This window comes from Scomber japonicus, chromosome 7, assembly GCF_027409825.1.
Source record: "Scomber japonicus isolate fScoJap1 chromosome 7, fScoJap1.pri, whole genome shotgun sequence".
Lineage (NCBI taxonomy): Eukaryota > Metazoa > Chordata > Actinopteri > Scombriformes > Scombridae > Scomber > Scomber japonicus.
The window spans coordinates 9,276,124-9,289,353 of NC_070584.1; the positions used below are offsets into that span (position 1 = coordinate 9,276,124).

The 13,230-nt window shown below is 42.9% G+C and overlaps 1 protein-coding gene across 1 annotated transcript in view; it reads right to left on the reverse strand.

The window, feature by feature from the left end:
* nhsa (Nance-Horan syndrome a (congenital cataracts and dental anomalies)) overlaps positions 1-12,678 on the reverse strand; it is a 54,587-nt gene extending 41,909 nt beyond the window's left edge. The window contains exon 1 of the mRNA XM_053322100.1: positions 12,298-12,678. Coding sequence (XP_053178075.1) covers positions 12,298-12,577 — 280 coding nt within the window. The 5' untranslated portion in view covers positions 12,578-12,678. The remainder of the gene's footprint in view (positions 1-12,297) is intronic.
* Positions 12,679-13,230: the final 552 nt, after the last annotated feature.

Genomic DNA, 13,230 nt, shown 5'->3' on the forward strand with positions numbered 1-13,230 from the left:
GACCATGCATTTATGACAGCAATGAATGGGCGTCATCGGGGTGATAAATGAAGCGTCTCTGACACAGGCTGGTGCCACCATGGCGTTTAGTCGGAGTGAACAAACAGCGGGGCAATAAAACAGAGACGAGGACAAGGACACGCTTTAAGGACACATGTAGTGAAAGAATTTGAATCAAAGCCCATTGATGTGTGCAGCCAAACGGGTTCAACTGCAACATTTCTTCCTTTAGTCAAAGTGCTGCCGAGGTAACTGTCCAGACTTTAAGTGAATGGAGAGACTTCCAACTGACAGCCTTATTCAAACAGGTCCCGTGACCAAGATCTCTGTTACTGATTGGCTGCTGTGTGATGAAGCTGCTAGGCGCTCTCGCAGCATGGGAGACCTGACCTTGACCTGACGTTAAGGTGAAGAGGGAGGCTGGGGGACTTAGAGCTGTGATGGGCGAGTGCGCCCCGGCTTTGTGTCCCTCAATGGAGATGTAATGACTCACACAAAACTTCCCAGCAGCCAGCCAGCTGGCACGCAGCTCGCCTGCACAAAGAAATCTGCGAGGGTAGGCCTTCGCCCCAACGCCGGTCTGTTTCAGCATGGCAGCTATTCAAGCCCCGCTTTCCATTTCATTTGCACAAGTACTTTTATGTCTGGTGCTCAGTCAGACGTGTTTCTGTTTGTGTGTGTTTCTGTTTGCAAGGGGGATCGTTTGACACGGGTCCACTTTGGTCCCATTTACCGGCTGTTGGGGACTCTAGCCGGTCCTTTGTGGGCTCAGACCTAAAACTGGACTTGATCAAATCACAAATAGATTTCTAAATCTAAGTGTGAATGCATTTGGATGTGACTAGTCAAGTGACACTTGGAGGTAAACACAGAGCACAGTTTGAGTGAAAAGTCAGCTTAACTGCTTTGAAAGACTACTTATAGAGTGCGAATAAAAGGACAAAGCTCTCAAGCAGATGTGTGTGATTTGCCTATTCTAACACTTTAAAAAGCAGTTGCACCTGAACCAACGTTCCAAACAGCTACAACAAGTCTACCACTGTCTGTTATATGGTGTTATGTCTGGTATAAGAGGAAATGTGGATGTCACATTTTCCCACAGATACACTGATAAAGATTATGACTGTCCTCGAAATTGGTCTAAAACTCTTCCTGCTGAGCTCCCCAGAATCACACTGGGCTAAACTTGAGTGGAGCCTTCAGTGGGTAGGGAGGATTTGCCCCTCATACTTATTATAGTAAAATGTATAAAACTACGTAGTCTTGGGGCCTCATATTGTATGGAATTATTGGCAGATATTTGGCCAAGCGCTCTCATTAAGAGTTGGAAATATCTCCTAGCTTCCCGTACAGTGCAAAAAAAACAAAAAATGAAACTCACAAACACACAGTCATGTCTGGTTACAGTTTAGCAGTATTCCTGTGAGCCTACGGGAAGAGAGAGTCAAAACGAAAGTGCGTGTGTCTAATGAAAGACACCTTCCAAAGAGCTATGGGCTCCGGGCTGACGGCCAACAGAAGGGGCTTCTCAGTTTTGAACAACACAGCAGCACCTTTCGGTACTTTCCCGCTGTACAACCGTGTCCAGCTACCATTTCAAATAAAGCCTGAGGGTAGAAGTATTTTCTTCAGATAAAGCAAGTCGACCCTCCATTGGTCCTATGATGCAACAGTGGTCAACAACCCTCCCACTTCCCATAAATGATTAGTCATAAAAAGAAACAATTTCTCCAGGGTCTGAAAACAAGTGAAACCACAACTGTAGAAGTTAAATCTGTAAATCTTATTTGAGCCAGATATATCAAAAAACAAACACTGACTCCTCTACACATGTAGAAAGGAAAGCTACTCTGCAAGAGTGAGTTTTCATTGAACTGAATCCTTTTGAAATGAATCCAGGGTCATGTTATACGTGAATACAAAACTGAAAGCTTTGCCAGCTGTAATGACCTTTGGCATCATTGTAATACACCTTGCACGGTGGCATCAAAGGATTATTCAAATACTGACTCTTGCTTGAAGTCACCTTTTGTTCTTTTTGGCTGCGCTCGGACTCTGGCATTTGCTGTTGATCCCTGGTTCTCACTGTCGCCCACAGCATTCATAACTTTACCAAAATAACTGAGGGGAAAAAGCTTTCCAGGCAATTTTCTTCCCATCCCATAGAATCTATTTATCACTCTGCTCCCAGGGACAGTCCCTGCAGTATGATCAGTTTGTCCTCCACACTGCAAAAAGCAAACAAATCCTTTCCAAAGCATGCAAGTCATTTACTTCATGTTATTGTTGCTCTTTTAGCAAGGGTGGAAAAACCAGAAGAAAGAGCAAATTAGATTTAGCTAACATTGTATGAGTGTAAACCCTTACACTATGTTTCTCTGCGATGGCTTGCTGCCTAACAGAGAGCGGCTGCCAAGGCAGACTGGGCAGATCATCACAAAAGCCCTGCAGCAAATGTGATCGGGGATATAAAACTGGGTTTGTCCCAAATATAATTTCCCTTTTTTTCTCCTCTCGTCTCTCACTCCCACCCTGTTTTGAAGTTCGGTGTTCTGGGAATATGAACACTTCATAGGACATACAATACTGACTCCACACTAAAACTGTCTACTATTCAGACACATGCTTTCCCACCACATGACTTTTGATTAAATGTACTTTTTTTTAATTCAACGTGTATAGTAAACATAGTTGTAGTTTGTTACAGTGGATATGTTTACTAGTACAACAGCTTTAGATTGTTATAGAGAACCATAACATCACAGTATGTTCTGGACAGGTGCAAACAAAAAGGTTTAACTATCTCTACACCTTCATTGTGAAAGACCAGTACTGAGGAACAATAAGACATCTCATTCAGTACATGTTTTGAGTGCTCGGATGTCAGTGGAAGTTCCCTCAGAGCTCCCCAGTGAGCTGTGTGGCTGCAAACTCTAGATAGGATCAGGGTGAGCATCCATTTCTTGGGAAATGTGGGATAAATTGGGGTAAACTAGAATTCCCTGTGCTCTCGTAGTTAAATATCTAATGGTTGGAACTCTGTGAGAATGCAGTCGACTCTGTGGAAGTTTGATATGGCCACTAAATACTATAAAAACTAAAACTGGGGAAATCAAATGAACCCTATTATACTTTGAAGTTGAGATTTGATTACTCATTTGACTGCAGTTAAGTTTGGGAAACCCAGAGAACAGTGCCTGTTTTACAGATTAAGCACTCATTTACAAAAAATCACTGTGCAGTGATTTATATATTAGTACTCAGAAACTGTATCAAATATTAACCCAGAGTACAAAGCTTCAGTTCCTGGATTATTGGTGGTCAGTAAATGTTTTAATTTCAGAGGACTGCGAGCTGAAAAGCAGAACATAATGGAGAGCAGGTCATCCATTTTTATGGGAAAGCTCTTTTTTGCTGGTATAGCAGGACGGTCTCTCCCCAGTGGGCCTGCTGGGAGCGGGACTGGCTTTATCCCAAAATAAGAAACTGGGATACGGAGATGAGTGAGAGCAAGAGAGAGAGACCCAGAAGCTCGGAAAAAGCATGCAGTCAGAAAAGAAGAACAAAGTATATAAAATGCCTAAGGGGGCAGGCAGGCACAGAAATTACTGGCAAGAATAAAAGATGAATCCGGATGGCAAGGAAATATCCCAGAGGAGGAGGGTGAAAGGAGGGAGGAACAAAAGCCAGTGCAGGAGGATGGACTCGCGTGTGCTTCAGAGCACAATGAGCCGGGTGGAGGAGAGCCGACCTGTCCAGCAAAGCCTGCGTGGAGGCCTCAGGTCAATCCCTGTGCCACAACTAATGCTATCTAGAGCATTAAAATTATGCACACCAGGCATAAATCCTCACTATCAAAAACAGAAACAACTAAAAAAAACAAGAGTGGACTAAGAATATTTACCTAACTGTAAATAGATTCTTGGTTTATTGAATTTGGCATTTCTCCCTGATGCAGAACTGGTCCCTGGAAGATAAAAGTCAGAGGAAGAAACAGATACTTTCTATGTCCAAACTAACGCTGTTGGGTCGCGGAAAAGTTGTTGAAGTGACGAGAAACAGAACAACACAACCTCAGTATCCAGGTCACTGACGCTTGTTCACAAACACTGCAGCCAGTGTGTTACAGGGTGTCTTCCACCACTTGCACTAAAGTGTAAATCAGTGTGACAAGTGAGGACCTGCAGGAAGGTACAAACACAGCAGGAAGCAGATAAGACCAAGAACAGGGAGTCTGGCCTCAAATGACAGAAGTATATGAGGAACAGTGGATGGCTTATTTCATCACAACAGCCATTTTCCATAAACAAGAAAAGAGAATATAAATTGGCAGAAGCTTTCTGTCTGAAGCTTCATCAATAGCGATTCTGGTTCTTGTTGAGTGCAATTAAGTTCCAACCTATTAAACCTTCAGTTAATTGCCGTATTGAAACTCTAAACTCGTAGTAGTAGTAGCTGCCAGGTTGCTCAAGTCTAAACGTTCTTTTATGGTGGTGCTGGAGTAGATAACGTAATTAAAACCATAACAATAATGCTAAATATCTCTATCTGTCTTGATAAAATCATTTCTAACTGTCCCACTGAATCAAATACAACAACTTTTGTATTTATCTGCTAAGCTAGCTACTCTTACTATGCCTGTCAAGCTTTCCATTCTGCACATTAACAAACAGCGGGGGAAGTTTTACCACTTAAAATTCATAATAATGTTTTTAACAATGCGTCCCTAATGTCAGACCCTAACCCTAACCCTAACCCTAAGCGAGCAAATCATTTTTACCCATCAACTGTCAATTTTCCTAGCTAAACGACAACTGTCGCTTGTAGATGTCATCTGCTGTAGCCAGCTAACTGATTAAGCTAACATGACTTGGTTGATATAGTTGTCTCTAGCTGTTTTGATTGTTTACTGACTTGTTTTAAAACTTAATAACTACCTACATGATACTGTGCTATAAGACTGAATCTAAATCCATGCAAAAAGTCTGCTTTTTGTTGATGCTTATAAAAGACGAAAAACTGTACTGGTAGTGCAGCGTAGAGCCAGTTTGTGCTGTAAGCATGACAAGGAAAATGTGAGGTTGGGCTGACTCATTTAAACCTTCTTTGGATGATTAGCTTACACACTTGTTCATATTTTCAAACAGTATGTTTTCACTTTTAACATTACAAGCGAAAAGACTTCGGAAAGGATGACTAACGCTACCTTGGGTAACGTTGGCCGGAGTAGCTGGAATGTAAACTTCTCCAAATCCAAGAAAGAGCAGTACAGAGCTGCTAACATTAGCCAAAACTCTTCCACACAGTGGGGAAACACTACATGGTGGTTGTGTTAGTCATGAATGGGGCATTTTTTTATTAACGTAACCTGTAAACCCACAATCTAATGACATGCTGACAATTGCAGCTTACGTAAGAACACACAGATTAATGGATTCCTTACTACTTTGTGTTTTTGGTTTTGGGAAGGCTAGGGAAAAAGACACCGCCCTCTAAACTCTTTACATGCCTCATTCAACATCTAATCTAAAGCTTGACAGACCTACCTTGCCCAGTCGCAGCTGCCAGCCAGCTATTATTGGACAGTCATTGTTCGGGAATGGGGTTTAGCCAATTCAAACTGACACCACCCCCTCAAAAAAACACCACCAACAAACAACTAAGCACCTGAAATTCTGCGTGCGAAGAGAAATGAAGCAAAACAAACAGTCTTACACTAAAGTGATGAGCACACCATTTATCCACACCCACATATCCACAGGTGCTTTCTTTTTTGCATCTCCGGTGTGATGGTAAGATGATTGATGAAAAGCCTCTTTCAAGTTTAAGACTCAACCTGGCTGATCCACAGGCGAGGTGAGGGAAGTTCACATTCCAGTCAAATCCCAGTCTAAACACCTGCACAGCAAGGACTACCAATTCACATGTGTTTCCTTCCTGTTAAAATTCCAAGTCAGCTTTCACATCTTCCCTATTGCCAGTCATTTTCACAACTTGGGTCCATCTTAACTTCATATGAGAATATCTTTTTAAAATCATAGATAGATTTGGATAACAGACATGCAACAGCATATGATTCACATCACTGGGAAAAGAAGATTCTTTAAAAAGAATTTGAAGGATTTACTTGATACAACACTCTTTTTGTACAGCTGTGACTCACTGTCACTGCCTTAGATCTTTTATCTCCAACTTCCTCCTAATCTCTCACTGCAGATAGCAGGCCAACTCCTCATGTGGAATAAGGAGAGGAGAGTTCATAAGAATTTTACTTTATTTTTTTATCTGCTTTTCCTGGAAAAAATCCTGTGATGTGTCTTAAAATTTATGTAAGAATAATTCCATTGCGTAATATTTAAGTCTTCCTTTGTGACGCCGGTGATCTGGGAGGAAGGACAAAAGCTGGGCGGGAGATCATATCATTGAAAGACAGTCAGGGCTAGGAGAGGAAACCCACGCAGGTGGCCTGTAATGCTTCTGGCTAGTGGCAGCAAGACAAAGACCAGTCGACAATAGTTTTATAGCCCTCTGAGCTGTCAATATTTCCCCTGGTTGCCACGGAAAAGTACGTGGGAAGATGTTGTAAACTACACGCTATGGTGAAGTTAGTTTAACTTGAAGTCAGATATGTATTAGTATTTCTATTAACAATTACAGCTACATATGGGTTCTGAGACAGATGTTGTAGAGCCAAAAACAGAGAAAAGACTAAATCTTTCCTGATGTAGAGGTAAGGTGAGGTCACACCAATCTTTATTCTCTGCATGAATTACAAAATACAAGAAGATTTACACTTTTGTAGAGAAGAAATGTGGCATTGCCTGCGACTTCAACTTATTCATAAGTTATCTAAGAGCTTAAACTCTTCTAACTCAAAAGTTGGAGGAAGTATGGGACAAAAAAAAAACATCCAAAAGTAGCACTGCAGTTCTTCACGGCTCAATTCTTCTTCAGTCATGAGTAGCAACCTGGACGGAAGAGGTCTGTTGAAGTTATTGAGTTAACTCTGACAGTTTAATTATGCCTGGCTCTGGACTGAGTTTTGCCGGTCTGCTGACCTGTGGCTATTCAGTATCATGTCAAACGTTAAATCCACTCTAATTGGCTGGCCAAGTCTTTAAAGCCGGAGTGATAAGCAAGATGGAGGCGGCTGTGTTTGCTCTTTTGTTGTTTTGAAGGGGGTGTTTAGGGGGTTGGGAGGTCAGCGGTCTTTTGAGGTCAGGGGTAGATGACTTTGCCCCCCACCTCTTCTTTAGGACGGGCTTGAATTGCTCTCTTGGTGTCTCTGCCCCCACGCTCAGAAACTCCATAAAGCATAATGACTGCTGGGGAATGTTATTTAATAAGTGTGAGGGGTACATACACACCTCAAGGCGAGGAGATAGCTTATCATGACTCCAAATTTCTAGAGAAGAAAAAACAATCCTCCCTCTTGCCAACAACAAACTAGAGCTTAACGTCCTCTGGAGGAGCCTGATTTTTCCAAACTTTTCACACACATATGCTCCAATGGAGAGGCCCTAAACACACAAATGTTAGCCTATATACCTCAAAATATACAGGAGACTAGCGGAGGGATTTCAGGTTGGTGTATAGGTGGCCACACACAGAAGCACTTGCTCTCATGGAGGGTCCCACCACAGGAATGTAAAGTGTAATCACTCACACATTTCCCTCAAGCAAAGCAACGAAAACCCTGAACCTTGATTTTAACAAAACGTCTCCTTTCATAAACAAACACAGTCTCAACCCAGCTCCAAATTCTCCCTCATCTTCCTTAATCGCACCAGTCACTCAAGCCAATTTAAGGAGCATGTATGGTGGGGGGGAGTGGTACGAGGAGGGGGGGCCAAGGTCCCAGAAGTGCAGGCGAGCACTGTGGTTTCCTGGTCACTGGCTTTTTGGAATGCTTGACTTGACAGACAGGTTCAGCTGAAACCACTTCAATCAAACACCAGGCAATCCACCAGAGGGCTGAGGTGGTGGGACCCGTTTTATCCAGATGCATGACGTGTAACAGTACAAGAATCGGCATCCAGCGTGTGTAATCCCACTATGCCGGTTGCTCCTTTTACAAAGACGTAATGTGACTACCTCCACTGCTGAAAAAACAATGTCTTCCTTCCCCTCATTCCACGTTTGCATTATGTGTACCTTTTACACAGAACGGCAAAATAACTGTGCCACATTCCCAAGTGGAACAGGCTGTGCTAGTAGTGAGAGTCTGGTGAAAAGGAAACCTTCAACTCAACTTTGTATAAAGAACTTCAATATCAAATCTCTCTGGTGTAAAAAAAATAATCTGCTGACAAGGTTTTTATTCCATGGTATCAAGTTACAAAGTAGAATACTGAACAAAGCCATTGCATTGTTCATATTCTAATACTTTCTTCATAACTTGGTCCCAAAATTTGCAAAGTCAGAGTGCTGAATAAGCTCGGAGCAAAGAGAGATACATCTCCATAGATAGAACAGGTGACATCAACTATGAGACAGCTGAATGAAAACATAAAGGCACAGCATCAGTGTCTGGGAAGTTTGGGGGGTTGGTGCAGGAATGAGTGAGCAACTCTTTGAAATCTGCACTATAATTAGCAGGGGTACTATATCAACGGCAGGTTGTCTGGACCTGCAGAAATATGCTTACGGTTCTGATAATGAAAGAGAAAAAAGAAGCAGGGACGTGAATTATTTCCTTTCTTTCTGCAAACGATTTTAGTCTAGGTTGTCTTTATGGAGAAACATTGGGACTCGTGGCACTAATTTCTCTCCTTGTAGGTTCCCATCGCACACATTTAAATCAGCTACCTGATAAATGGCAGTAGGGATCACTGAAGAGAATACCACTGATAAAATTTGATTTCACTCGTCGACAAAATGTTTTCATTCCTGCATCATCTGAAGCTCTGTAGTAAATTCCAACATTGATTGATATTGACCTTGCATGGAGTGTGCATTGACTCGTTGCTGCAGCCTCACTTAGTAAATCAAAGTCACAGTAATGGCCAGACTGGGTCAATGAAATGCAGGAGGGAATGACCGTCAGCGGGCTAATGTGGTTTCCTAGTCTAAGCCGCTCTAGTGGAATTTATAGTAGCATAGATGATGTGCTACTGCCGTCCACAGAAACTTTCATTCCAGGCCACCGAGGCTTGCAGGACTGCAAGAACATCACTGTACTTAAGTTTGAGGACAGGCTGAGGGGTGAAGTCAGGATGGCGACTGCAGAGCATGAATGCAGTCATAAATGTTTCATCTTACTTCAGGATTTGTCTAAACAAGCTGAAAAGCAGCGTGAAGCTCTGACAGTAGTGAGAAAGTGGAACTTTTGGTCTTTTTCTGAATGTTACATAAGAAGTCGTCTCTGTCAAGCAAGACTGTGTAAGCATTAAAGCTGACTACATTTGACAGTTACTAATAAACCAACAGAATTTCAATGCAACTGAATTAGCAGGCTTGTCAATTATTCCTGAGTAAAAGTTCTCCAAATGTATGAAATCAATACTTTAGAATCACAAGATTATCATGGAAGACTCTGCACAAAGAGTAAAATGCTTCCTGAAGCTATCTTGTAACCATAATGAGCAAGGAGCCATGGCGACATGGTGCCAGAAAGGTAAGGTAGTATTACTGTATTATGAGCTACTCTGTTCAGAGTTTAACTCATTTTTTACTGGAGCCATGAGATTACTGCTTTCCTCTATTTGGTATTGTGAGACAGTCTGTACGAGGAATGTAGTAAGCTGGCAGCCATGTGCTCTTGGCCAGAGGGCCACTTGCCACCACAAGTATTACGGCTCCCCCTCTGAGCTCAGCCAGTGTAACTTAAAACCCAGCAGAGTGCTCTAACATGGGACTGCACTACAGAGCCTGGCCTGGCTGAGGAGCTCTGATGGTAGTCCAACACTGACATTGATGGGGTGTCACAGGAGAACTGTCCAAACACAGGGCTGAGGGATGCATGCCAGGCGTCTCGTGTGTGTGTGTATGATAAAGAAAGAGATAGGAAAAATGTTTTGGCACGGTTTTGAATCAACAGATTACCAAAATCACCGAAACATTTGAAAGAAAGCACTGGCATTGTTTACTTGGATTCCTTTTTTTAAATAGCCATATCAATCAATCACTGAGAGAAGGAGCATCACTAAAGTGTCTATATATGGACCTGTTGGAGCACTGAGTGCAGCTCTGTGATAGTCGGTGTTGTTGATAGAGAAGAAAAGCCTCGATATCAGACTGAGCCAAAGTGTAAAGTACATCACTGCACTTCTAGCAAAGCAAGTTGTTTGACCTGAATGTGTCAGCATCACACCCCACATTTAAAAACATGCCTGCATACAAATATCAGCTCAGAGGGAAAAGGAATACATCTACAATATCAAACACCAATGCAAATGCTGGTTTCCTAACATGAGGCAACACTTGTGATTCTTTACTAATATCAGACTCCTCATAGACTAGAATCTGCAGCTGTGTCCTTCAGCAGTCATCCTGTGGACAAGTCACAGCCACATCATAAAAACCCACCCCCGCCCGATGAGCCATCGGTGCCTTGAACTGCTCCATTTACACTAATTGTCATTCGGATGAGGAGGGGGTCTCCGTTGTTTAAAGATGCCCCTGATGCCATTAATTTGAAAAGCACAATTAAGAGTAATTAGGCATTTGCTGGCAAAGAGAGGCTATCTGGTAATGTAGCATGTAGGATAACCCTCACAACAACATGTGGCATTGAGGCATTACATCATTTTATACAAACACAACCTAAACTGGAGACGTGAGATGAATGAGGCACTAAATCATCTTTATTTATCTTTAAAGCTACACTGTAATAACTTTATGACTAATATTAGAGTTCTTAGAGTTGGATTGATCAAAGTAGCTTCCCAAATGAATTCACACAGAGTCTGGTTAGACGTTGAGAAACTCATGAGACACTAGTGTCACTTATCATCATCCTAAGAGGAGTGCACTTGCAAATGGGAAGTGATGGAGCATCTAAATCAGACTGTCTTCAAGACCAAAGAGCAAATGCAAACGCCTAGATAACCCATGACCAGGGTGACTCAGAACAGACATAGTGCACTTAATTTGATGCTGTGCAGGCCAGCAAAACAAGTCAGCAACTGTGCTCCCAACTAAAGCTTCAAATGGTCTCTGCCAAAAAAGAAACCTCTGCAGACATCACAGAGTTTCAATCAAGGTTTACGAGGGGTCAGGTCTGTGTTTTGGTTATGGCAGCTGTCCATGGAGCAGATAAATACCTTTAGGCAAACTAACCCATTCATAGACCACAGGAAACAGGGTCTGGGGAACATGCAAGGACTTGCTGAACCTAAACTAAAGCATGGTAAATCCACTGGGGTATGTCCAAGCTGGAGTAACTGTTCCGGGCAGGACCAAATTTAGGGAGTAGGGAGGGTGGGGGGTGGAGAGGGGTGCACGGGTTCCCTAAGTGCTTCCCAGTGAGTGGGTTTATACATAAACACAAACCAATATCAGATCACCCCCCTCAGTTGCTAGGGAGGGGAGGTGGGTGGGTGAGAGGGGGGGGGGGGATTAGAAGAGCCAGGCGATGGCCACATGCTGGGTTATCAGGGTAATGAATTCTTACAGGCAGCCAAGCAAAGTTCAACACATGAAGCAGGACAACAGCTCAATATATATCAGAGCATAGAATCACACACACTGGCCTCTATTCATAATAATCTTTTAAAAACAAACACACAAAAAAAAGAATACACTAACAATCAAAGTTGTTTTAAGTGAAAAAACAAAACCAAATGACCATTGACTTTATTCAGTGTGCTGTTTACTCTCAAAGTGAAAGCCAGACTGTGTTGAGTAACAGCAGTGTAATAGGCTGGGAAGTGTAATGTGTGGACCGGGCTGTCACACGCCCCTCTTCTCCTGTGCGTGGGCAGAGCTGGAAACAGAGCGTGTCTCCCTTTATGGTCTGGTACTGTCTCCACTAACTGCGACACACCTTTTAACATCTAAACTCAACACACAGCTCACACTACAAAGTAATAAACTAGCGCGGCGGTGGCACTTCACTAAAGACTTTAATGAAGGTAGTTTCCTAAGTAGTCTGATAATGTTCAAGTAAGTTCTATAAACTGACTCAACTTTATTACTTTATCACTGTCTGCTGTGTGACTTATTGGTGGAGAATCAGTCTGAAGTCAGTGATGTAAAGTAGTGAGGATGTCTCCTCCTCGTGCAGTTTTTCCTTGGAGAAGCGCGCGCGCGCACCTCCAAAAAATGAACCCCCCGTAATAAGCGTCAGGTACTCACGCACTGCCTCCTGTTTGGGATCCAGCTCGGAGCAGGTCTGCTGGAGTTGGTTAATCTTACTCTGCAGCCCGATGACCCGCCGGCTGGTGGATGTGAGCTCGTTTTCCAGCTCCTGGAATATGGAGCAGGCATGTTTGGCCAGGTCCGACAGCTGCCGCAAGGTCCGAGACAGAGCCACATTATTGATGGAGACCAGATCCTCGAAAAGCGCACCCTGCTCGTTGGGGGTTTGATACCTGCACAGTAACTGAGGTTCCACGAGTCGTTTGGCAAATGGCATGTTGGTGTGGACCCGGGAGTAAATCCAATAAAAGTGACCCAAGAGTGAGCAGAAAGCAGTTTTCTCCCCTCCTCGGCCCCTGATCCAGTTTTTCTGAATTCAGCTGCTGCTGATGCCCCCCATCCTTTCATTTGTTGGAGAGGACTGTTGTGCTCCTCGCTGCTGCGCCGGGTCATCTGCTGCCTTAATGCTGCTGTGTTTTTTCACTGCTCCAAAGTAAGAGGTGGTTTTTAAAAAAAGGTGGGGGTAAAACCTGGAGCGGAGCCGTGGGCTTTCCAGGATCTGGACCCCTCACTGCTGTGCTGCCGTGTGAGCTTCACAGCCACCAGGAAAAATGAACACTATGGTCCTGCAACACCTTTAGGGAGAATTATGTTTTTACATAATAGAGCCAGACTAATATTAATGTAGACAATAGAATATAGGAGAACACGATACATTAATTATAATTCCTAAAAAATATAGTCTACCATTTAGACACTGTCTCTATTACTTTTGGCTTTTGGTCTTGTGAGCACTCTCCTTGGTCTGTGTGTTAAGTACAATTCATTTGAGATTCATTATGAACACAAGCACATATATGTAATAAGAGACCCAAAGTGTATTTTCATACATTTGCTTTTAACTGGAAGTCAAGTCAAATTTATTTGAAG